This window comes from Nuphar pumila, chromosome 5 (assembly GCF_984573655.1).
Source record: "Nuphar pumila chromosome 5, dmNupPumi1.hap1.1, whole genome shotgun sequence".
NCBI lineage: Eukaryota > Viridiplantae > Streptophyta > Magnoliopsida > Nymphaeales > Nymphaeaceae > Nuphar > Nuphar pumila.
In genome coordinates, this window is record NC_143253.1 from 129483347 (window position 1) to 129508310 (window position 24964).

The window sequence follows — 24964 nt, forward strand, 5'->3', positions numbered from 1 at the left end:
CTATCCCGATAGCTATAACTGGCTGGGTTTGGCTCGGTAACTAATCGGTTCAGGGCCTAAAACCTTGACTCCAAACCCGGGTCAACTTGGCCCGCGGCTCATTACCCACCCAAACTTCTTAGTGGCATAAATGAAACGTTTTACAAAATCGGGGGCGAATTCACTGATCTGACTTCGCGCTGCACTATATAAACCCATCCGAGGATCTCGCTCCGTTGTTGTCCTCCTCTTCCTCCTGTGCGGCTTCTCTCCGACCTGTCAGGTCGGAATTTCGCCAATTTCTTCCCTCCCCGAGCTTTGATCTCCCGTATTCCGGCGAATCTTCCCGATTTTCCTTCCTAAAATTCCACAATTTTTCATCCCCTCCCCATATTCTCCATTGCCGTCTCCCCGGTTTTCGTTCTCTCTCCGGCGATGGCGCTCTGATCTCCGCCTCGTCTGCCTCTCCTCCACTCTTCGAGGCCTCGGTGTATCGGTTCATCCGGCAGATCCAAAAATTTTCCGGTATGGCGATCAGGGTCACGGCGGCGTATTCAGGATACATCGCGCAGTCGCTCGCCGGATTCAGGTCCAGCAACTGTAGGCTCTTCCACGACTGCTGCTGGTCGCGGGTCCTTTTCTCAAACCGTAGAGCTGATCTCGAGCCATCCTCGATCAATTATTCCTGCGCGAGCAGCCAGTATCGAGTCATGGCATGCCGGAGTTACGGGCACTTCAATGGCGATCTTCTCCCCGAGAAATGTATGAGTCCGGTTTTGGTTGGGTTGGTCTCCGCCATGAAAATCTCCGGAGTTTCTTACTCGGATTCAGCAGCAGTGGGCGTCTTTGGGGTGTCGTCGGGGTTGAAGTCGTTTTCGATCATTCCCTTCTTCCAGGGGACGAAGTGGCTTCCATGCAACGAGTTCTTTCAAGGTTCTGAGCAAAGGGTGGGCATGAAGAAGAGTAGTGTTCTGGAAGATGGTGGGCTTTTGGTGGAGACGGAGAAGGACTCGGGGAAGAACATGGCTCACCTTGAGGAGAGCTCAAAGGGCCGGAGTTGGCTCCCGCAGTGGGTTAATTTCAGGTCTGATGATGCGAAGATGCTCTTTACAACAGTGACCGTGTCGCTCCTGTTCCGATCATGTATGGCGGAGCCGAGATCGATTCCTTCGCGGTCGATGTATCCCACGTTTGATGTGGGAGACCGGATATTAGCAGAGAAGGTACTTTTAGTTTTGTTTGATCATCTTCATTGGACGAATTTAACTCTTTTTTGTTAGACTTCCCCCTGTTATCGTGTTGCTAGAATAGTTTAAGCATCTCTAGCTAGATCACTAAGGATGAGAATTGTGGTTTAGAGAAGAGCCTTGATTGTTTTGTTATTTGTGCGAATGGAGACAACGAGGAGAAATTAGATTGGATTGTTGCTCCTTTTGTTTTTTGTTTTCTTTCTTTCTTATAGTTGGTCATTAATAAAAAAAAACCATTTTGTGCATATTCTCTTTTAGAAGTTTCTTATTCGTAAGAAATTAGAGTTCTTGGTTCACCATCCGTTGCTTGTCATGTTGGTTGATGCTCTATTTTTTCCGATCATCTTCTCCAAGAACATTTAGTGCTCCAACTCATGATGGCTAATTGGGTTGACAATGAGATGTGACCCAGATTAGATTTCTGGGAATGAATGTTTTGTTTTGCACTTGGTAGATGCAATTTTATGGGTAATTGCACCATCTTGATTCAATCATGATTGCAAATATCCCAGGTGTCCTACTTTTTCAAGAAGCCAGAGGTTGCTGACATAGTTATTTTCAGAGCTCCTCCTGCCTTACAGGTGAAACTTACTTTTTTGAGGATTATGCAATTTCGACGATTAATTGGTTTATTGTTGCTGCGCAGCATGATAATTTCTACCAATTGACCCTCTCAGGTAAACGGTTACAGTCCTGGAGATGAATTTGTCAAAAGAGTTGTTGCTATTGAAGGGGATACTGTGGAGGTGAGCGCTCTGCATGCTATGATTCGGCTTTTGTCATCTGTTGTAACAAAGAGTTTAGAAGATTTTTTTTCCTCTTGTGGCAGGTTCGAGACGGAAAGTTGGTGGTGAATGGCATCGTTCAAGACGAAGATTTCATCCTAGAGCCGCTTGCATATGAAATGGATGAAGTGGTACTATTTCTCTCCTAAATGTTGTTCCGCTTGTAGCATTTAATGTGTAAAATTGCAGCTTAATCTGAACAGTAACTTGTCTGAGTTGGCTTGTTCCATACGCTATTGATTTGGTAGTTATGAGCTAAGTTATTCCTAAGACCTATGCTTCCTACCTCTGCGATCATGGGAACTTATTGGTGCATAGTCTGCAGAAAAGCTAGCTCGGTTAGGTTAGAAAGAGATGGTTGTAATTTCCACAGGATGAGGAAAAGTACCAGTTTCTGAAAGTTGGTGTCATACTGTGAATGAATGACTCAAAAGTTCAGGGAAGAGCACTAGTGCCTAAAAGTTGGACTCATACTGTGAATGTGGATAACTCAAAAGTTCAGGATGAACAACTACCCACTTTTACTGTTTTACTTTCAGATTGGTGTTCTTCTTGAGGTCCACCTTTCATAAGCCATTCTTGTCACCAGCTGCGTTATGGTTGATTCATGAGGATGATTCAGCTGGTAATAAACAGTAGTGATGCAGTTAATCATACCCTCATATATGTAACTAAATCACATTTTGTGTTGGAGATCAGCTGCTTGTGAACTAATGGTCGCAACCTGAATTTCTTCTGAAAGTTCTGTTCTATTGTTTATGCAGCGAGTGCCTAAAGGCTATGTATTTGTGCTGGGGGACAATCGCAACAACAGTCTTGATTCCCATAATTGGTATGTGTGTTTCCTGATGTATTATATATCTAATGACTAGTTAACTGTTATTCTCTTTGACATCTAATTTCTGACTGGAAGAATAGATCTGAGGAGTTGCCTGCCTCTGGTGGGCTACTTTTTGTTTACACATGAATAGTTTCAAGTACCATCATGATTTTACATTTTCCAATCCATCGATGGCATTTCTTGTGTTTGGCTAACTAGCTTTGCTGAATTTGTTTGCAGGGGTCCGCTTCCTATAAAGAGTATTGTGGGCAGGTCCATACTTCGTTATTGGCCTCCATCTAGAATATCCTACACTGTTTATGAGCTACAAGCAGAGCAAATTGCACCTGCGCTCATCTGAACTGCTAACCAAGTTCCACTGAAGCTGCAGCAGAGTTATTTTTCATATTTATTTTGCTGGCATTTTTCCTTGTCAATTTTGTCTTTCAGAATTTTCATCGGCTTCTGTAAATACTGGAATTTCCTACTTCTGTATTTTTTATTTCACAAACGGAACTGAATTTGGCGATGCATTTCATACTCGTTGTATGGATTTCCAATTGAAAGGAAACTCACGTTTGTAGATAATAACTGAAAATATCAGCTATACAGGATTTAACACAGCCGGGCCATTCCTTTCTCTGGAGCTGAAACTGTGTTTGAATCTTGTTTTCCTTGTAATTTGCTTGGTTTTTTAGTCCACGAGTCTAATTGCGGCACCAATTCTAAGCTAGTGCATGCAAGTGAAGCTATCTGATATGATCATATGTTCTTCTGGCTTTTATAACTCTACTTGGACGGCTTCAATGTGTGGTGGATTTGACTGCTAGCAACAAAAAACGTGAGATTCATTCTTGGTCTTGATCCAGCAGCACTCTGAGGTCTAATCCATCGCCTAACCCAAGCGACATCATCCCTTCTGCTAGCAGCAGCATAAAAGTTTGAATGCAGTATATGGGTTTTTACTTTCGATACCATCTGGTTCATATACCAAAGCTTCCTCTGCTGCTTCCAAACCCATACTATATGCATGTGCATAATGCATGAAATCAGCAAAATTCTCCAGTGGTGAGCGCCCAATCAGCTTCTTTTACTGTGACCAGATTCGCAGTTTGACTCAGCAAGCCCATCGTGCAGTCGTTGTGTTGAAATGGATATTAGTATTGCAATGACATCCTTCTCAATGACCCGATCCGCACTCATATCATCATTCTTGACAATGAATTCACTTCTCATTGTTCTCAATCTTTAAATGGATATTAGTGTTGCAAACTGGGGCAAACACTTCTGCCGGATCCATTTTTTTGACCATTCCCCTTTTTTGCTTGAATTCCAAAGAAATTAAGGATTAGTGTTTCCCTTTTGCTCTCAAGATCACTGTAAATTCCTGACTTATTTTAAACATTTGAATCTAGTTTACATTTTGCGTCTCATTTGATCTGAAATGACGTTTTATGCTTGCTAACGTCTCATGAGATTTGGACCCTCATGCAAATCAGAGAACGAACCTCATTGGCATGGCTAACCAAACAACAGAAAAATGAATGGTGAGAAATGGATTCACATTTGCAAATGAGAGTTGGTGACTCATTTACGTGAGAATCAAAATCACCAAGGGCCTCTGATGAATCTGATTCATAGATTCACAGGCCTGACAAATGGAACCTAATTTCAAAAATGTGATTCCGGAACCACATGATTCAAAATCATAAGGTGGAGGATTTGAACTTGAATCACATGAAAAGCAAGTAAAATAGGTTCAAATGCGATTTCAAATCACTGCCCCCATTTTTCTCATACCTGCTTTGTACATGAGAATCGGGGCAAATGAGAATCATTCTCCTCCTTTGGGGCTAAGTAAACGTGCCCTTTGATTGCCACTTTATGAGGAAATGTAATTCATTCGTTTGCCTAAACTCATGAATTGTTAGTTGATAAATTTGGGTCTGACGTGAGAGTGAGGAGAACGAACACACACAATCATAAAAGGAAAAGGAAAGACAGTTTAATGTGGTTTGGCTGGGGCTTGCCTACATCCACGAATCTCTCTCTCTCTTCAATGAGATTTTCAAAGAGAATGAGAGGTTTATTTATAATCTTTGTTAATTGGATACAATAGGAATCATGAAACTTAAGGTTTCCTTATTGTAATATATCTTAACTGATTTCTAAAGTTTACTAAAAACTTATTTCAATCAATGTTCTTCATTCATCTGCAATTTCTTCTCATTAAGAACTCTTAAAGCAACAGGACTCTTGCAATGAGAACCCTTGTGAACACCAATCTTCAACTCTTCATAATCATCCAACCCTTGGGAGTCCTCGACTTCCTTGGATTCGCCAAAACCGTCTAGCCCTTGGGAGGAGTCCTTGGCCACCTTAGATTCTTGTCTTTCAACACCCTCGCAAGCTCATCTCTCTAGAGGTGAGATTAAGCTTTGTTATGGTTTCAAAATGTCCAGTAGGAAGAGACTTAATTACAATATCTTGCAATGAAAGGCTTTGTGAAAAAGTCAAACTAAGCTTTGAGAGTTTGCTTTAACCCATATAAAAAATAATTAAGTTTGTACACATGGTTAAGATATTTACCACTCTCAAATCCTTGAAATTGAGCCATATACACTTCTTGCATAAAGTCCTGAAGAAAGACAATATTGACATTTAGCTGATGGAAGAACCAACCAAAACTTATGGCAAAGAACATTACAGTTTTTATAGTGGTAGGCTTGATAAGAGGACTAAAGGTCTCAAAATAATCAATTTCTTCGTATTGACTATATCTTTTTGCTACAAGACGAGTTTTATGTTTGACAGTGGACTCATCAACATGCCTCTTTATTTTTTAAATCTATTTGTATTCAATCAAGGTTTGGGTCGAATGGGCAGAAACCAAGGTCCAAGTTTTATTTCTAATTAAGGCATCATATTCTTCTTTACCGTGCTTATTGAGTTCTGCATATTTTTCAAGAACTTGTGCTTGAAGGTTGTGAACGAGGATGAACAACAACAATTGGAAGAGCGTATTGTTTTGATATTGTGTCATCTAGAGAAGATTTTTCTGCCCTTATTTTTTGATATCATGGTGCATTTACCGGTTCATCTAGTATGAGAGGTTAGGTTGGGTGGGTTGGTTACATGCCTATGGTTGTATCCTATCAAATGGTACATACAACAATACTTTATAAATGCAACACTATTGTGATTTATTAACCAATCATCTATTATTAATGATTATAATTGATGTATACATATTTCAGGTGCTTATGTAAGCCAAAAACATATGTGCATAAAAGAAGTCAGCCTGAAGACTCAATCACTAAGAGATATCTGGTTAAAGAAAATTTTATATTTTTCTTTAGGTATTTAATGGTGTGAAGACAAGGTTTAATAGGCTATACAAAAATTATGAATATGTTAATGTTGTAGCCGACAGTAATTCAATTTAAATTTTTTAATCTCTTGCCCTCAACATTGAACCAAGTCCGTACATACATTATATTCAATAATGAATTTGTATTGCCGTATATTCATTAGATTACAATTGTTTTTATATTCAATTGTTATTTATAATTTTTTTAAAATAAGTTTCTAACATTTGGGCAAAATTTTGGATTTGTAGGCAACACTTAATATCGCTTTAGAGTCAACGCTCAAAGGGTCAGCACGAACTTGAGCTCATTCATAAGGCCAAATTTGTAGATTAGTTTTGAGACCATGTAAGAAATTACTACCTTGTCCTCTCATGCATATTTTTAATATATCTAATCACTTTCAATGTAATAGATTTGTCAACTACATGATGAAGATACTAATGATGAACTTCAAAATGAAATAATATGGCTTTCTTAGTATTCTTGAAAAGTTGTAAGAAGATACACGATTTTTGTCATAAATAATTTCTAGTTTCATACGAAACACCACAAAAAAATAAATAAGTCTCGAAATAGTGGTGTTGTTATCAGTGTCTAAATTAACTTCAAGTTATTCAATGCAACAGATAAAAACTCGACAATTAATGATGTTATCTGATATGGATACATTACTAACATCATTGAAGTTGAATATCGTGAAGATATGCTATTTGTTCTATTCATGTGTGAATGGTATGTGATCATACAAGGGCTTTGTTTGGAAGCCTTTGTTGAGAAGAAGACATAGTAAGAGTGGAAAAAAAATAATGGGTAGCAAGGCTGAAGTTGAAATGGGGAGATGTGACTTGGGAGATTGGGCTTGGTTGTGGCCAATGCTGCATCTAATTAATTGGATATTGGTTAAACAGATTCAGGTTTGGATACAAATTCAAACTATGAAAAGTTCATATGAAATTCATTTTTTTTTCATTTAAGTGGATTTAAGCCTGTCAAATCTCGATATTCAGCTGATTCAATTGCAAAAATCAAAGCCATATTTGCATCCAATTATCATCTAGATATGGTTTTGGCTTACCAAACCCAACTAAATGGAGATGGGTTTGGTTGGATATTAGATAAAATTCAATCCATTGATATCCATAACAGTCTTCATGCTTCTTATAATGTCTCCCATCTCTCAAGTCCCATCTGACAAATCTATCTAAGAGGGTAGGTGGGATAAGTGAGATGCATTGAATTCCACCTCCCCTCCTATCTTGGGCTCACAATCAATGTGTGATTGACTTCACCTGACACAAAGGAAGCCGTGTCAAAGTATCGCACTTGCATAGGTGCTGGTATGACACGGGTGCAGTGCCCTATTATAAGAGTCCGTAGTACATATAAAATAAATTTTTTACTGATGTTTCAAAAACAAAACAAAAATATGCATATGAGATTCTCTAAAAACCTATGTAAAACAAGTAAATAACTAGAGAACTAAATAAGGCGAGAGAGAAAGAGCGCTCAATGTGAGCTTAGGCTGCCTTTTCCTACTTTAACGTGACAAGCATGACGAGATCCTTCAACAAGTCCAAAATTAAAGAGGGGGTCTCTAAGTTGGTGTTCTAAAGGTTTTGGGATAACAATTGTGGGTTTGTTGGAAAATACAAGGTTAAATAGTGAAGGGGGCTAGGAAAATGTTTTATTCTTTCTTTCTTTTCCTTATTTCCTTTTTTTTTCCTCTCCCTTTCTCTTTTTTCTTATCTCTTTTTCTATCTCTTCCCACTCTCTTTTTCTCTTTCCTATGATTTTCTTCTAAACCGTGCCCCCCTCAATGGGGGTTTGAGGCCTCTTTTTATAAAGGGTCCGGGCATACTACCCATGGCATTGCCATGCACAGTGGGTACAAATGGCAATGCCGTGCGCAGCTTACCCTTGCTGCTAAGGATGGTACACACATGGTGGTACATGCTATGAATGGTACCACAACAATAGTGTTGCTGCACATGGTGCCATGAGTATGGTAACCATGCTGTGCATGGTGTACCAGGCATTGCTGTCATACAAATGTACAATGTGCAGCAAAGCTGCTGGCCATGTCCCCTTCCTTAGGCCCTCCCAAGTTCCCAACCCCCCCCCCCCCCCCCAAAAAAAAAAAAAAAAAAAGAGGCTAAGAAACAAAAAATAGAGAAAAACAAAAGCCAAATGGGACAAAGGAGTAGAGTGACCTTTTCACCATAAGAGTCATACTTGACCCTCCACCTTTTGAAAAGGTCAAATTTGTCCATAGTCCATAAAAAAGGACCAAAAATGACCCTTTTTACCTAAGTTGGGCTAGTTTGAGAATTTTGATTAGGTTCTTGCCCAAATTAAGACTTGGGATATGATTGGGAAGGGTTTGACTAAGTTTTTAAGAAGGGTTGGTTTTAGTTGACTAGATTCAACCCAGTTGGTTTGATATAACTTGGTTTGACCTAATTTTGCCTAGTTTTTGTCTTATTTGACTTGGTTTCTACCTAATTCGGTTTCGACTAAGAGTTTTTGGAGGTTTGACCAAGCCCTTGCTTAGGTCAAACTAAGCTTTTTGACCAATATTTGACTTGACCTAGGTTCAGGGTTTGGGTTCATGACCTGACTCAGTGTGCTCTCCTCCTTAAGAAGTTGGTTGGAAAAATCTTTGAAATAGTTTTAATGAGATTTTGAGGTGAATCTTATTTCATAACATTTCTCTAGTCATCAATTCAAATACATCTCATAGTAGTAAGAGGAGGACACTGAAGGCTAGTTGTTGGTATAAGGATGACACGAGTGTAATTATAAGATTAACTTTAATTGTGCAACAAGGTGTTTGAATGCACAAATAAGATGCAGACGCATAAAAAACCATTTGGCTGGTCTAAATATAACATAGGATAGATGGAGAACACTGTAAATTGGCTCAATGGCAACAAATTGAATTGGAGATGACTTGGATAAGCGTTTTGAACTAGTACTCTGTAAAGGTGGAAAAAAACCCTATTTATATCGTCATCTACAGAGAGAGAGAGAGAGAGAGAGAGAGAGAGAGAGATGGGTTTCGAATTGGAGTCGGCGTTCCTGCAGGGGGAAGAGCACCGGCCGAACCGTCGGGCGGCCGACGTGCTGCCGGCGGAGGGCGTCCCCCTCATCGACCTCTCGCCGGTCTCCGGCGGCCTCGACGAGTTGGTGTTGAAGGTGGGGATGGCGTGCGAGAAGTGGGGGTTCTTCCAGGTGGTGAACCACGGCGTGCCCTCCGGCGTCCGGGAGAGGGTGGATGCAGGCGCGGCCGTCTTTTTCGGTCTCCCGACGGAGGAGAAGCGTCGGTGCCAGAGGGACGAGGAGAACCCACTGGGCTACTACGAGGCGGAGCACACCAAGAACGTGAGGGATTGGAAGGAGGTCTTCGACTTCGTCGTTTGCGAGCCCACCCTCCTCCCCTCCTCCCACCTCGCCGGTGACCACGGCTTGCAGGCCCTCAACAACCAGTGGCCCCGTTACCCGCCTGAGTTCAGGTCAGCAATTTAACGTTAATATAAAAGAGAAAGAATGAAAAATAACTTTAAACTTTAGTTTTGTTACGCGTTAATATCGGGGAGTACTAGTACTACTACCATCGTGGATGTTAACAATAAAAAGAAAAGAAAATAGTAGTCACAAATATCACTGATATTTCTAATAAAAGGGGTGACATTGGCTACACTTGTGGGTAAGGAACCCCTAGCTAGAACTGTTGGTAAAAAGTTGTTTTGACAGCATGGTCAAAAATAGCAGTAATAGACTCTTGTATCATATTTTTTTTGACATAAATATAAATTTATGAGGGTTGAAAATTTGGTATGGTACATGGTAGGCTGTTGATTTTTCAATCTTTGCAAAGAATAACATGATCCAAGCACCGATTTCTGCTAACCCAAACATGTACATCACACAGTTTCCAACTAGGTGGTTTCTTACCGTAGCCAATATTATCCCTTTCTAAAATATTACAATTGTTTTTATCGTGATTTTTCAAATGCCGTTGTAACACGAGAAGGTATTTTCGAAATAACGGCTCCTTCGAAGAAATCGTGTTTTTATCAAGATTTTATATTTTTTATACCATTTGCATGTTTATATATGTTTTTTAATATGTGCTTTATATTCTTAAAATATGCCAATATTTCATGAGATTTTCTTGTGAAAAACCATAAATTTCAAAATATCGCAAGAATTTTGGTGGCCAAGGAACATAGGATCGTTTTTTTTAGGGATCTGTTTCCCATGTTCAGTTTTTTGTTTGGTTGCTTACCATTTGGATAACACCCAAAACCTGGTTAGGAACCAAGTTTTGGGCGAAACTTGGTTTTAGGTTCAAAACCAAGTTTTCACAGTTTGATGACGGCTCCAATACCTGATTTTGCCAAAAATTAGGTAAGTGAAAAAAAAACCCTCCTCTAGGTTGAAAACCTGGTTTATCAGGGAGAAGGGTCTCCCATCACCCCTCTCCAACGTCCTCCACCCTCTCCCTCAGCCACAACAGACTTCAGCCATTTTGGGCTGGCGGTTAACCGGAAAGTGGCTGGACTGGTACCGCCTGGCCAGGGCAATACCGGTTCGGCCATTTTCCGACCGTTGGTCGGCTGGAAATGGTTGAAATCTTTTCTTTTCTTTTTTTGTAAAAAAAATGTCGTCCAATCATCCTATCGGAAAATGGTCAGACCCTCATATTTTCATATTCTTTTTTTTAACCAAAAAATGACTAACATTATTTTTTAATTTGTTTTAAGTTTTTAATAACCCAAAATGTTTTTTGTCAACCAAATTTTTATAAGTTGAAAACCTAATTAATTTTTGGTAAACCATAATTGTCAAACACCAGGAGTGTCATCCAAATTACATCCCTAGAATTCCCCTTGGTACAGTTGTTACGGAAGGAGTTCAGATCCGATGCAATGTGATTGCACAAAAATTTGTGTATTCATCACACTATCACCCTCCATGATCAGGTCCAGGGATGAAGGTTAAAATCAAAACCCATGCACGGGGATGGACTTACACTTTCTCCTGACTCGTCCCACCCTATACCCAATCCTTCTAAGGGATGGTAATGAACATAAGAAAAACGGGGCCCTGCCTCTCCCCCGTTTGGACCAGGGATGGAGGACATGAAACGAGAATGGGAGCAGGAGTGAAGTTAAAATCCAAACCCATGAAGGGATGAAGGCAGGAATGGAGGTCAGGATTTTGAAACAGAGAGGAGGTGCCTGCCGGCGGCCCGGTCCACTTCCATCCGTAACTTCGAACCTACATCCACCTGTAGAACCTCTGTGGGGAACGACCAAATGAATATACTCACTAAAATAACTAGGGATGGCAGTGGGGCGGGGCGGGGCGGGGCGGGGATCAAGGTCTCCACCTCCGCCCTGCCTCAAGATTAGAACCTCCATGGGGATGGATTTTAACCTCCACCCCCGCCTTCATCCCCGTTTCATGTCTTTCATCCCCGGTTCAAACGGGAATGAGGTGGGGGCGGGGACGGGGATGAAGTGGGGATCGTGGCGGGGATGGGGTAATGGTGGCTCTTAGCAGCCCCGACAACCCAAAAATGGGGGTTGCAGAAAAGAGGAGGGAGAGAGGAAGAAGATTACGTGGCGATAGTCGAGGTTCCCGACATAAGTGGCAGCAACATCAGGCTCACAGCAGCGGTTGGCTTCCGAAGGTGGTGCGGCGATGGAGGAGGCTTTGGTGGTCAGTGACGGTGGCTTCCAATGGTTGGCTTTCAACTGGTCACGGCGATGGTGCGGCTCTGACAGATCTGCAAACAGGGAAGGATCCGAAGGAAGGAGGAGGAGCTTACGCGGGGAGGTAGAAGGGGAAAAAATCAGGCTGTGTGAGAGGGGAGGTGAACAAAAATGAGGAAAAGGGGTTTGCGTTAGGGTTTATCGAGAAGAGGGAAGGGCGGGGATGGGGCGGGGCGGGGTAAAGTGTCAGTCCATCCTCGCCTCCATCCCGGAATGGGGATGGATTTTAACCCTCATCCCCGCCTCCATCCCCGTTTCATCCCCTTCATCCCCGGTCCAAACCGGGCGAGGCGGGCCGGGGCCCTGCTTTCCCCTGGTCCACTGCCATCCCTAAAAATAACTCTTTAAAAAAGAGTTAATTTTTAACGGCATTCTTGGGCAAGCAGTTCTGAGCCACGAGTTTTAAGTTTGGAAGGTAGAGGTGGTAGGGCCCACATATATGGATAGGACAATTCATGCTGACGAGGATGATCATGTGCCTCCTGTTTATTAGGACAAATATTTTGTCAGTTTTGCAAGTCTTTTAGAAGGGAGGGTGGTGTGTGTTCTCCCCCGAAGACGGACTCTTTGGTATTTTGTGCGTTACGTACCTTTATTTATTCTTTCTTTGTTAACCGAAAAATAAAACTGCTTATGTTCACGGAGTTCATTAGCCTACTGAAATCCCAGGCCCCCATGCTCACCAGACAACGCACCCAGCTTTGGCTTCGCAAACAGCAACAAAGAACGTATACCTCTAGGTTTCGAACTCGTGACGTTGGGTCAGTTTGATTATGTAGGCCCTGTTGTGGCAGCTAGGGATGCAAATACGGAATCTTCGAAATTTGTGGTTAACCAGTACACAGTTGTTTGGGATAAGTGAAACGGTTCAGCTGAGTTTCATTTTTGTGGCTGTTTGGAATGCAGCTGAAAAGCTGAAATTAAAACTAGGAATAGCGTTGCAAAGGTCGTCGGAGCAGTCACAGGTGTGGGAACTATAGTGTAGTACTTGGTAACTACCACCTAATTCAGGTGGAAAGTGAAACGTGAAAATAAAGTCGTCCAATATCACTCCAGTTTCATTATTTCCTACAACTGCATCCATCCCAAACGACTTTGGCATACTTTCACTCCGGCTACCTCCAACAGGTAGTTTCCAAACGGGGCCTAGTATAGCCAAAGCCAGTTTCAGCATCCTAATTGAAAATATGGGATGTTATTGCCACATTTTCAAAATCTGATATAACGTCCAAAAAACATGACATTTTCAAAATCTTACCTCTTATAGAAATATCGGATCAGTTCAGGACTTTCAAGATTTTGCAGGGAGCAAGATTTGTGACAATGGTTTTAGTTAGTACTTAACTTTTAGGTTGTTACCATATCACTGGAAAGCCTGCCAAAACTTCTCTGTTTTAATTTCAATAATAGTTTATTCTAGCTAATTTGGTATACTGCTGAGATGATTTTTTTGATAAATTCAACCATATCCTAGTTGCTTACATCTACCGACTTCCAAAGGAGTGATTGAAAGTTAAGACAATTTATGTTCTGTAGTTATTCTTGCAAGTCTGATTGACGACCTGATAAATTCCCTGATACCAAGATTACGCTCCGATCTGATCTGTTTCCTATTGTTCCAACAACCAGAGAAGCTTGCAAGGAATATGCCCAAGCCATGGAAAAGTTAGCATTCAAGCTTCTGGAGCTCATTTCACTGAGCTTGGGTTTAACTGCAACTCGCTTAAACTGTCATTTCCAAGAACAGACCTCCTTCATCCGACTCAATCACTATCCTCCCTGTCCTACTCCTGACCTTGCTCTTGGTGTTGGCCGCCACAAAGACTCTGGCGCCCTCACCGTCCTAGCTCAAGATGATGTGGGAGGTCTCCAAGTTAGACGAAAGGCGGATGGCGAGTGGATCAATGTGAAGCCTGAGCCGGATGCTTATATCATCAATGTCGGCGACATAATTCAGGTGAGAAAAGCTCAAAGTTCCAGAGTGAATTCTGTAGATCAACAGGTAATTTGCAATGACCTGAAATGGGCATCGACTCTTCTTTTTCAGGTTTGGAGCAATGACAAGTATGAGAGCGTGGAGCACAGGGTTGTGGTGAACTCAGAGAGGGAGAGATTCTCTATCCCTTTCTTTTTCAACCCTGCTCACCATGTAATGGTGAAGCCTTTAGAGGAGATGGTGAATGAGAAGAACCCTCCCAAGTACAAGGAGTACAACTGGGGCAGGTTTTTCAAGACCAGGAAGCTTAGTGATTTCAAGAAATTGGATGTCGAAAACATACAAATATATCACTTTAAGATAAACTAAGTTGACACGTATCTTTGTATGACAGATTGATGAAATGGGTGAGCACAGGACCAGTAAGCTCTGAATAAGTCCTGTAAAGAACTGGCTTGCGTGTAGAGCTAATTAAGCTTTGTTTTTTTATTTAGTTGTAATTGGTGAAATCTTTTTTTTTTTTTTGGTTTGTACTTTGTAGTAATGTCTTTTTGTTAAGATGAAGTTTTTGTTTCTTTGTGGATTGTCAATCTTTAGATTCTCTTAATTAAAGACCTCGTCTACGTATCAAAATGTTTGTTGTCATTAAGAAGATTATGGAGATCACATCTATAATCAAACCCACGAAGTATTCAATGCAAGAATTGCAAAAATCAAGTGAGGTATCTAGATCGTATGGTATCCACGAGGGAACCAAAGATAAGCCCTCAACATATCTTCGCCTTATTAAGTGAGTGTCTCATTTCATTTAACTTTAAACCGAGAAAACATCATGCGCTTGACACACGCACACAGGCAGTTTGATGCTTTTCTCTGCAAATTTATTGGTACTCATTTTATATGTGAAAAATTAGCTCTAAGATATGATCTCATATCATAACCCGTGCACACATTTCAACCTTATTTTTCAATAACTTCCAAGTCCCAATAAATGATAAAAAATTTTTGGGTTCTTTTTGAGTGAAGTTTTAGTGCATTCTGGATCTTTGCTTTATATTCTTTTGAAACCCTGTATGCATGTTTTTCACTAAAAACGGCTACAAAAATCTTGACTATATGCCCTCAAATCCACAAATCGTTCATTGCAAAAATTTAGTAAATCAAGAGATTACTAGAGAGTATGGTACCCTCGAGTAACTTCCAAGCCATGCGATTTGAAGTTTTGAACATGCTTAGACCTGATGATCATCACAGAAACACAGGTGACATGATGAGAGTGACCATACCACCAGGGCAGGTTTAACTTGCCAGGGAAAAGCCTTTTGGAGAATTTTGACCCTTATGTGCTTGGATAAAGTGAATTTGGTGAAATTAGAATCCAAATCCAATAAACCCTTGAGCAATTTTTCTAGCAAAGCAGATCCAGTGTTCTGGGCTGAACACCTAACAACTCCCTTCAAAAGGGCTGAACAGCTGTTAGGTGTTCGAGCCGAACACTGGATCATGCCTCATTTTTTAGCTGCAAAGAAGAATTTAGTGAAATAGGATTCCAATTCCACTGAATTTCCTGAATTCTAAAACACCCTAAAAGAGGGCGCACACGAATTTCATTGCTCTGAAGTTATTTGAATCACCAACGTTCTTTTTCCTGCTCCCATCTATGGATTATACCAAGTCCTGGCGAATGATGGCCCAGCAATGCTAGACAGGAGTGTGTTTTCTCATATGAGAAGGTCTGACCCATTTTAATAGGAAAGATGCCCTTCTGCATTTATTACACTTCAGAAATTTTGGAGCTTTGATTCTTCAATATAAATTTGTAATTTTTATTAAGGTTGGAAATACACTTTTCACGGTAGAAAATTTGACTTTTTAAAATATTTTTTGATATAAAACCAAAATATGATTGGGTATTTTTTTGAACAAAAGGCTTAAAAAAATGTACTCGAGTAAAAGCACATGTTTTATGTAATTTTTCAAGCCCAGTTCGTATTTGCTTCAATTATAGATTCCTACTTATGTTTCCAAATGATCCACACTTCACACACAAGCATTTTTTGAATCCTCGCCTCTGGCTTTATACTTCACTAATCGCTTCTAGCGCCCACTTCCTATTTTACTAACTGTTCAGCCAGATCTCTCTTTCTCTCGGTTGTTTGCTGAGGCAACTATTTTGGTGTTCTGCAGTAGCATTTGGAAAAGGGGCCATTCAAGAATTTGAATGAAAAAACAGTCCACCATGCACTGATATTTGGTTAATCTCTGCCTACAACTTGGTTATCAAGCATTAATTAGGGCAATCAATGGATTGGGTTTGTGTCAGATACCCAATTTAACCCACTCAAATAATATTCAGGTCTACCGCTACAAGAAATCTGGTTCAGCGATGTATTTGTGATGGATTAGCGAATGCTATGATCCGTCGTGAGGCCATTGCTAATCCGTAGAGATTTGGTTTTGCGATAGATACACATCCGTCGCTAATTTCGTCGCTATTGTAGCGACAGATTACAATCCGTCGCAAAACATCGACTGATTCAATTTTGCGATGGATAAATATCCGTTCCTAATCCGTCGCTAAATTGAATGCCGATACTAATTAGCGACGGATATTATCCGTCGCTAATCCATCACAAAAATTTTAAAAAAAATTTATTTAAAATATAAATATCGAGAAAATTTTTCTCGTTATACAATTTATATATCTTGTGTATAAAAAATAAAGTACACATAAAAAATACATATACAAAGCAGGTGAAACAAATTTAACATAAGTTACAAGGGAAAAAAATTTATCGATATACTATAATCCTCGCCAAGTTCTAATTATTTACAAGTGAACATATACAAAGAGTTTCGTTTGAAACAATAAGAAGGTGCAACAAATTCAACATATGAATCTAATCATCCCCAAGATTCGGAGCATCATCCTCTTCATTGTCTCGATCTGCCCTTCATTGATGCCTTCATCAGCTCCTCTACACTGATTATCTCCAACACCCTATAAGAGAACAGAAAGGTTAGTATTGATAAACAAAATATAATGAAATAAATTATATGCAATGCACCTAATCTAAGACAATCAAAGTAACATGGATGAATGACACATAGACTAGCAATAAAGTGAATGACATTAACAAAATTCAGATATGTGTTCTAAGGCTGACAAAAAAAATCCATAGTGATTCAATCATGCAGATATGTGTTCTAAAGTTGTCAAAAAAATGTCATAGTGATTCAAGCATGCATATATGGTTTATAAGGTTGTCAAATAAATGAGTTATGTATCACAATCATGCATATATGTGTTATAAGGCAGTCAAAAAACTTTCATAGTGATGAAATCATGCTTATATGTGTTCTAAGGTTGTCAAAAAACTTTCATAGTGATTTAATCATGCATATATGTGTTATAAGGCAGTCAAACAATTTCATAGTGATAAAATCATGCTTATATATGTATTCTAAGGTTGTCAAAAAACTTTCATAGTGATTCAATCATGCATATATGTGTTCTAAGGTTGTCAAAAAACTTTTATAGTGATTCAATCATGCATATATGTGTTATAAGGCAGTCAAAAAACTTTTATAGTGATGAAATCATGCTTATGTGCGTTCTAAGGTTGTCAAAAAACTTTTATAGTAATTCAATCATGCATATATGTGTTATAAGGCAGTCAAACAATTTCATAGTGATGAATTCATGCTTATATATGTCTTCTAAGGTTGTCAAAAAACTTTCATAGCGATTCAATCATGCATATATGTGTTCTAAGGTTGTCAAAAAACTTTCATAGTGATTTAATCATGCATATATGTGTTATAAGGCAGTCAAAAAACTTTCATAGCGATGAAATCATGCTTATATGTGTTCTAAGGTTGTCAAAAAACTCTCATAGTGATTCAATCATGCATATATGTGTTATAAGACTGTCAAACAATTTCATAGTGATGAAATCATGCGCATATGTGGTGAAATCATGCATATACTAGCTTGAAATCTAACAACATAAAACAAATGACATGGAACTTTCATACCTAACGGGCACCTGCAGACGAAGTTCCCATGTCCCAAAAAAAGCCGCACAACTCATTACGGACAACATCGAAAATGACTTCATATAAAAAGTTATGCACTGTGTCCTTAACAAGCTAACAAACACCATCCCAAGAATTAGTAGGGTTAATCGGATGCTGAGAGTTGATGCTGGCTGGAAAACTCTGAGAGCCTTGGCCGAAAGAAGCAACGACTGGTGTGGTGTTCATATTACTCCTAAACTCGAACACACGACCCTTTTTTGGTTCACCAGTTGTAGTCGCCCATGTTGCATGATCAGAAGGCAGATGCTGAGTGGAGTCATCGCTATATTGCTCTACCATCTGTTGCTCGTATGACTCCTACAAAGTAATGATTAAAGTATGAATTAATAATTAAGAATTATAATATTCATGGTAACTTGTTTATTGCAATATTTATTAATACAATAAATACATACTGTTGTCGCTCTCGCCTTCTCTGATAAGAACTCTCTCGTGCTCTTATGTTTATGTGTTTCAACAAACACATCATTGTAAGGCACAATGCCTCATTTTTCTGCTTCCTGCGAGGTTAAATGATAAAAAAAACAATTAAAAGTATGCAATAATACTTATAAATTTAACAATATATATTGAATGAGTTACCATTTTCTTCTGGTGGCTCCCAAAAGTCCTAGATTCATCTGTGTGTAGATGGGCATCGAGCATCTTTGCTCGGTTTTATGCATCCTTTGCTGAGCGATTTCAAAATTCATGGCCCGTCCATTTGTCGCACATTGCATCCCAATAATCTGACCTGATAGTAGGAGGGCCATGACCCTTCCACTGTAGTGGATCATCTATCCCACCAGATATTTTTATTGCTGTAGCCTTCATATTGTACAGCATATCGGCAAATTGACTGACAACCACCTTCTGCCACACCCGCCTCGCGTCCTGCTCCTCCTTCGTAGTCACAAAGCGATTCAAAGCCTAAAAATAATTTCAGGAAGTTATTATACATGATTATAAAAAAAAATTAAATATGAAACACATTAGCTATGATAAACAATTGTATACCATGAATGATGACCACAATCTGTCCAACACCTCCTTCGAGTACTCTTTCCATTGAGCGATCAATCTTGAAAGATGCTGAAGTAGTGACTGCCTAATTTTTTGTATTACTTATTGTGGCTCAAACATCGCACTCCACATGAATTGGTACACATTAATAATCAACTATCGAAATACACTATTTATAAGATAAGTATTGGATAAGTGAAAACGGTCGACTATCGATGTACACTATTTGAATGAGTCATCATGTGTCAGACTAAGAAGACTCTGCATCCGGCGTTGTCTCGTGATGTGTATGAATAACTGGTGTAGGTGGGTCATGTGTACATGAAACATCATCTATAAAAAAATGAGTTAGAAATTCACACAATGCACATTTAAACTAATCAAGTATATAATTATTTAAATGATATACCTATCAAAGCATTACATGAAGGCGAAGGCGAAGGCTAAGACTGGCTATCATGGCCTCCACTTGATCCTCTACCACTGGGTGCTCGGTCGTTGTGACTTCCACGAACCATATTCTAACAAATAAAAATATTATTTAGATCAGTTATATAACTCTTGATCTTATCATGGACATGATATATGCATAAAATTGTTGCATATATGGATTATCGTGCACCACATCCACCCGTACATCAAAATTGTTTTAAAATTCTTCATCATAAAGTGTTCAATTTTGATAATCACTCACAAAACCTTTTCTGTATATGTGATGTCTAATGCCATAAGGTTCTACAAATTGATTGTTTTTACACATCGTGCAGGGACACCTGATCTGACCGATGAGATCTATTATACTGATACTTGCCATTGTAAATTCAAAAAAACTGTCAACACCATCCATATATTCAAGCGACACCTCATTATCAACTATCCTACGGTATATCCATTCATGGTTTTCAGCTATTTTATCCTATAATGTTATGGATATTATCTTTACCAGTTAAAAGAGAATCATAAAAATGCATCGATGGAAAAAATATCAAATTTATCATGCATTGTTGGATATATATATCACAAAGATATTTAGAAAGATGAAATCATATTCATAAACATGATACATTCAATTTAAGCATATTTTCATAATTCAATTTCACATGAAGGGCATTATTAATTTCTAAAATAACTTTATGTAAGCATGGATACATGATACACGACACACACACACACACACACACACACACACACACCTATATCACAAAGATATTTAGAAAGATGAAATCACATTCATAAACATGATACATTCAATTTAAGCATGTTTTCATAATACAATTTCACATGGAGGGCATATTTAATTCGAAAATAACTTCATGTAAACATGAATACATGACACACACGCGCACACACACACACACACACACACACACACACATATATATATATCACAAAGATATTTAGAAAGATGAAATCACATTCATAAACATGATATATTCAATTTAAGCATGTTTTCATAATATAATTTTACATGGAGGGCATAATTAATTAAAAAATAACTTCATACAAGCATGGATACAGTCACGTCAAACATTGTAATATATTCAATCATTCATATCACAATAATGTCAAACATGTACCTACAATAAACACACTCCAATATCTCGCTAACTACTATCATGACTAGCATGGACTCCGAACTACAAAAATAAGAGCACTTCTATTTTCATACATTCAAATCATGCTTAGCATGATCTTGGAACTCCAACAAAGCAGTCCTAGATATCCACAACTAAGTGAGTGTGTAAACTGGAAAGTGTTACATCAAAGAAAGTAAATAACATATGATGCGCTTGCATCACTTACTCACTACGGATATTTTCTCGATTTGCATTGCTTTTGCCTTTGCATTTTTTTCTTATTTCTTTTTTGCATTGCATTTTTAGCCGCATGCAATGCTTAACACCGAGTATCGTGCAATTAGCTCAGCTACGTACCCGTAATACACATTTATATAATGCAATGCACATTTATATACGACGAAGAGGGACAATGGCGGTTGTGAGAGGAGAGGCATAATCGGGGCTGAACCTCTCTTTCGTAACCCAAGCAACAGAAAGGGGGTCTCGACCCCTCCCTTACGAAGAAGGAGAAATGGGAGGGGGAGGAGCCTCTCTCTCAAAACCCAAGAAAAAGAAGACAGGAAGGGAAATCGACCCCTCCCTGACGAAAAAGAAGGAACGGGTGGGGAAAAGGCCTTGCCCCCGCATGCCGAAAACACCCAGGCAGGGGCAAAGCCCCTGCTGGTCGGAAGGAATGAGGGAGGTGACCAAAGCCTCTGTCCCGTTCTTTGTCACAGGCGGCATGAGGTGTCTCTTTTGCCGACCTATCAGAAAAATTGGCAGGGGTGCCCCTGCTTGCCGGTTGGAAAAGGGAGACAAGTTGGGGCACAGCCCCTGCCTGTTGGCCGAAAAACAAAAGGAGAGAGAGAGAGAGAGAGAGAGAGAGAGAGAGAGAGAGAGAGAGAGAGAGAGAGAGAGGGTGTCGCCAGTGGCAGATGGCACACGGAGGTTCTGGCGTCTTGTGACCTCAGGTGAGGGGAGGATCGGGGCTTAGGGAAGGGAGCAACAACGGGGTGGATTCAGCGTAGGTTGCCGGCGGCAGGTAGCCGAATGCAGGGAGGGTCGACGAGGCAAAGGGGCTGGCATAGGCAAAGGGGCTGGCATAGGCTAAGAGGTCGACAGAGGCAAAGGCGGAGGGTTAGGATTCTCTGACTGAGAACCCGATTTGGGGGTAATCAGAGAAAGAGGAGAGAGAGGGAATTTCACGCCTTAGACGGGCTTATATTAAAAAATAGTGACGGATTAGCGACAAAAAAGTTTCGTGTCAAAATCCGTCGTTAAGTAGCGACGGAAAATTTCTGTCGCTAATCCATTGCTAAGTTGCGATAGAGTTTGACACAGAGCTTTTCCGTCGCTAATTAGCGACGGAGTTTGAGACGAAATATTTTTGTCGTTAATTCCACAAAAAATTTCAAATTTAGCGATGACTACTTTTCTCTCGCTAATCCGTCACAACTTTGCGATGAAAATAATCCATCGTCAATTTCCGTCGCTAATTAACATTTTTTTTGTAGTGTACCATAACCGAGTCTGGATCGGGTGCATTCACATGGCACAAAATTTATGCATTAAGAACCTGATTGCCCTCCATCAGGCCTTGCGCCCCACAACTGATAGGCCTGTCCCCAAAGATGGAGAGTGGCACAAATATTTGTTCAACCCAAACTAGACCCAAGCAATATGACAGTTAGGTTTGGAATATAACTTTGCAGCTCACCCAAGTATTTTATAAGACATTTTCTATCAAGGATCTTGGACAACTACACTTCTTCCTTGGCATTAAAGTCATGCACTCGTCTGCCAAGCTTCACTTGTGTCAACACCACTATGTTTTAAGTCTCCTGCGCAAAGCTTTTATGGTTGAAGCGAAGCCCATCTCTACTCCTATGAGTTACAACACCAAACTTACTCGTGATCACTCTCCTCTCTTCTTGGATGTCATCCTGTACCGAAACATCATTAGAGGTCTACAATATCTCACCCTCACTCGTCCAACCATGGTATTGCTGTCAACAAGCTATGTAAGTATATGCACCAACACACCACTGCCCATTGGTCTGTCGTTAAACATTTTCTGCTACCTAAAGGCCACACTCCACTATGATCTGCTCTTCAAACGATCCACCTTGCTCCAACTCAGTACCTATTTAGATGCCGACTAGGCTAGTTTCCCAGATGATTACAAATCCACTGGTGGTTTTGTATTTTTCTCGGCCTCAACATTGTCTCTTGGTCCTCTTGAAAGCAGAAAACTATTGCACCGTCCAATACTGAAGCTGATTACAAGTCTCAAGACTGTGCTGACTTTGGCTCAATGAACTTGGCTTTTTATCTCCTACACTTCCTATTGTTTGGTGCGATAATATTGGCACATTATATCTAGCTGCCAATCCTGTTTTTCATGCCTAGACCAAGCACGTGGAGATAGACTTTCACTTTATTTGTGACCATGTCAGCAAAGGTCATCTTCATGTTCGTTTCATCTCGTCCGACGATCAACTAGCTAATGGCCTGACCAAACCACTGCCTTTTATCAAATTCACTTATATTCATGCTAAGCTCAACGTGAGGGACCCCACACTCAGCTTGCATGGGCATGTTAAGGAAACCGATTCACACCACAAAGAAGGAAAGACACATTCAGTGGACTCTATCCAAATCAGTGAAAAAAAGTGGTAAGGAAAGGCAATTCTGCAGACTTCACCTCCTCAACTGATTCTTAGAAAATGAAAAGGAAAGTGATCTATGCGATCACATTTCCAAACGTAGTTGTGTACATTCTTGTAATCAGTTTTTTCCTGTTTTTGTAAATTGCTGGACATCTATCCAAGACCACGTTTTGTAACAAACGTTCTCTCATATAATAAAAACTCTCTTCTCACGATGGACAAGTGAAGTTAGCTCTCATTGTGCCTACCTTCTCTTTATAAGAAACCTAAAGGAAACAATCACTCATGAGATATTATTGTGAGTGATCTTGACCGTGGACCTTGGTTCTTTCGAACCGAACCACGTTATTAGAACAACTAGGTGAGACCTGATCCAGTATGAGCTCCCATTCTACAGCTGCTCAGCCTGGTCTGCTTTCCCTTCCAGTTTGTGCTCTATTTTTTATTTTTTTCATTTTGATAGAACCAGTTTGTGCTCTGTTTGGCTAAGCGTACTTGTTCCTTGTTAGAATTAATGTCATGGGTTTATATTAGTTACAATCGACCTAGCAAAGCCCTTTTTTTTTTCCTTTTTGCTTTTTGGTAAAGATAACTTCATATCCAAAAGTTATTTCCTACTAAACTAAGCATGTAAGGTCACATCTACGAAGTTTTTGGATCAAAAACTTAAAACTTCATAGATGTGATTTTACATGCTCAGTTTAGTAGGAATTAGCTTTTGGATTGCTGGCATTTTATGTGTGTATTGGTTTATTCACTGATGCAAAATTCGGTGGTCCTAAATGCATCAAATATTCTTGACTCAAAAAGCATATATTTTCTCATTGAAAAAGCATGGGCCAAGAGTTTATTCCTACTAAATGGACTATGTTGAACACACCACCCAGCTAGATTCAGCTTGTGTGATCTCAACTAGTTTATATACAACCAATTGTAGCAAATATGTGCCCCAATATGACTGTCCCAGGCCCAGCCTTCGGAATGGAGCATGTGCTGACTCCCAACGAGGGTTTGCGAAAAATTATATGCCCCTGACAATGACAATATAACAATAAAAGTCTTGTGGTGGCAAATTAATGTTTACAATGATGTTTCATTGATTAGTCGCATTGCTTTTGAGTACGATCTACTTGGTTTCAGTACTCTAGGTTTGCAATCCATATCATTTTCAATTTAATAAAGTAGTTCTTTTCATTAAAAAATTTGAAAGTGGAAGGCTTCACTCCCGTTTCATGAGATTTACAAAAAAAAAGGTAACTAACTATTGGGATATTTACACTTTCACCTAACATTTGAAAACATACATTTAAGCTCTTAGATTAAAAAAAAGCTATTATCAAAGGGCCGCTCCACGCCACCCTTCATACTTTTCATCAATGTTGTCAGTATCGTAAAACCAAGCTGTTCGGCTTATTTTTAAATATTTTAATGTTGTTTTTAATTGCCAAAACTTGCTAGGTCTTCTGTTGCAAATGGAACTAACGCCTCACTTCCCCAACTCCCAAAAATTACAGTTACTAAGCAAAAGAAATCAGATATTAAAACATGACCATCCATGCGTTTGGTCCTTAGAAGAAGAATGGTAAAAATGAGCATACAAATATCATGGGTGCCACTGACCTGATCCGCTCTTATTAATTAGGAACTTAGCTTGTAGGATGCAACCACTTGCATGGGGTTAAATTCCCCTTCTTTTATTTCATATGCAAGTA

General features: G+C 39.6%; 2 protein-coding genes across 2 annotated transcripts; both read left to right on the forward strand.

Moving 5' to 3' along the window:
• The first annotated feature begins 220 nt into the window (after positions 1 to 220).
• Positions 221 to 3515, forward strand: LOC149838690 (thylakoidal processing peptidase 1, chloroplastic-like). Its single transcript, XM_090007765.1, has 6 exons — positions 221 to 1202; positions 1742 to 1810; positions 1907 to 1975; positions 2059 to 2145; positions 2779 to 2846; positions 3075 to 3515. The coding sequence occupies exons 1-6, from the start codon at positions 507 to 509 to the stop codon at positions 3193 to 3195; spliced, it is 1110 nt and encodes a 369-aa protein (XP_089863891.1). The 5' UTR covers positions 221 to 506; the 3' UTR covers positions 3196 to 3515.
• A 5704-nt stretch (positions 3516 to 9219) lies between these two features.
• LOC149838691 (fe(II)/2-oxoglutarate-dependent dioxygenase 4-like) lies at positions 9220 to 14511 on the forward strand. The gene is made up of 3 exons (XM_090006744.1): positions 9220 to 9717; positions 13615 to 13942; positions 14033 to 14511. Exons 1-3 carry the CDS (start codon positions 9257 to 9259, stop codon positions 14288 to 14290), a joined length of 1047 nt encoding a protein of 348 aa, XP_089862870.1. The 5' UTR covers positions 9220 to 9256; the 3' UTR covers positions 14291 to 14511.
• Positions 14512 to 24964: the final 10453 nt, after the last annotated feature.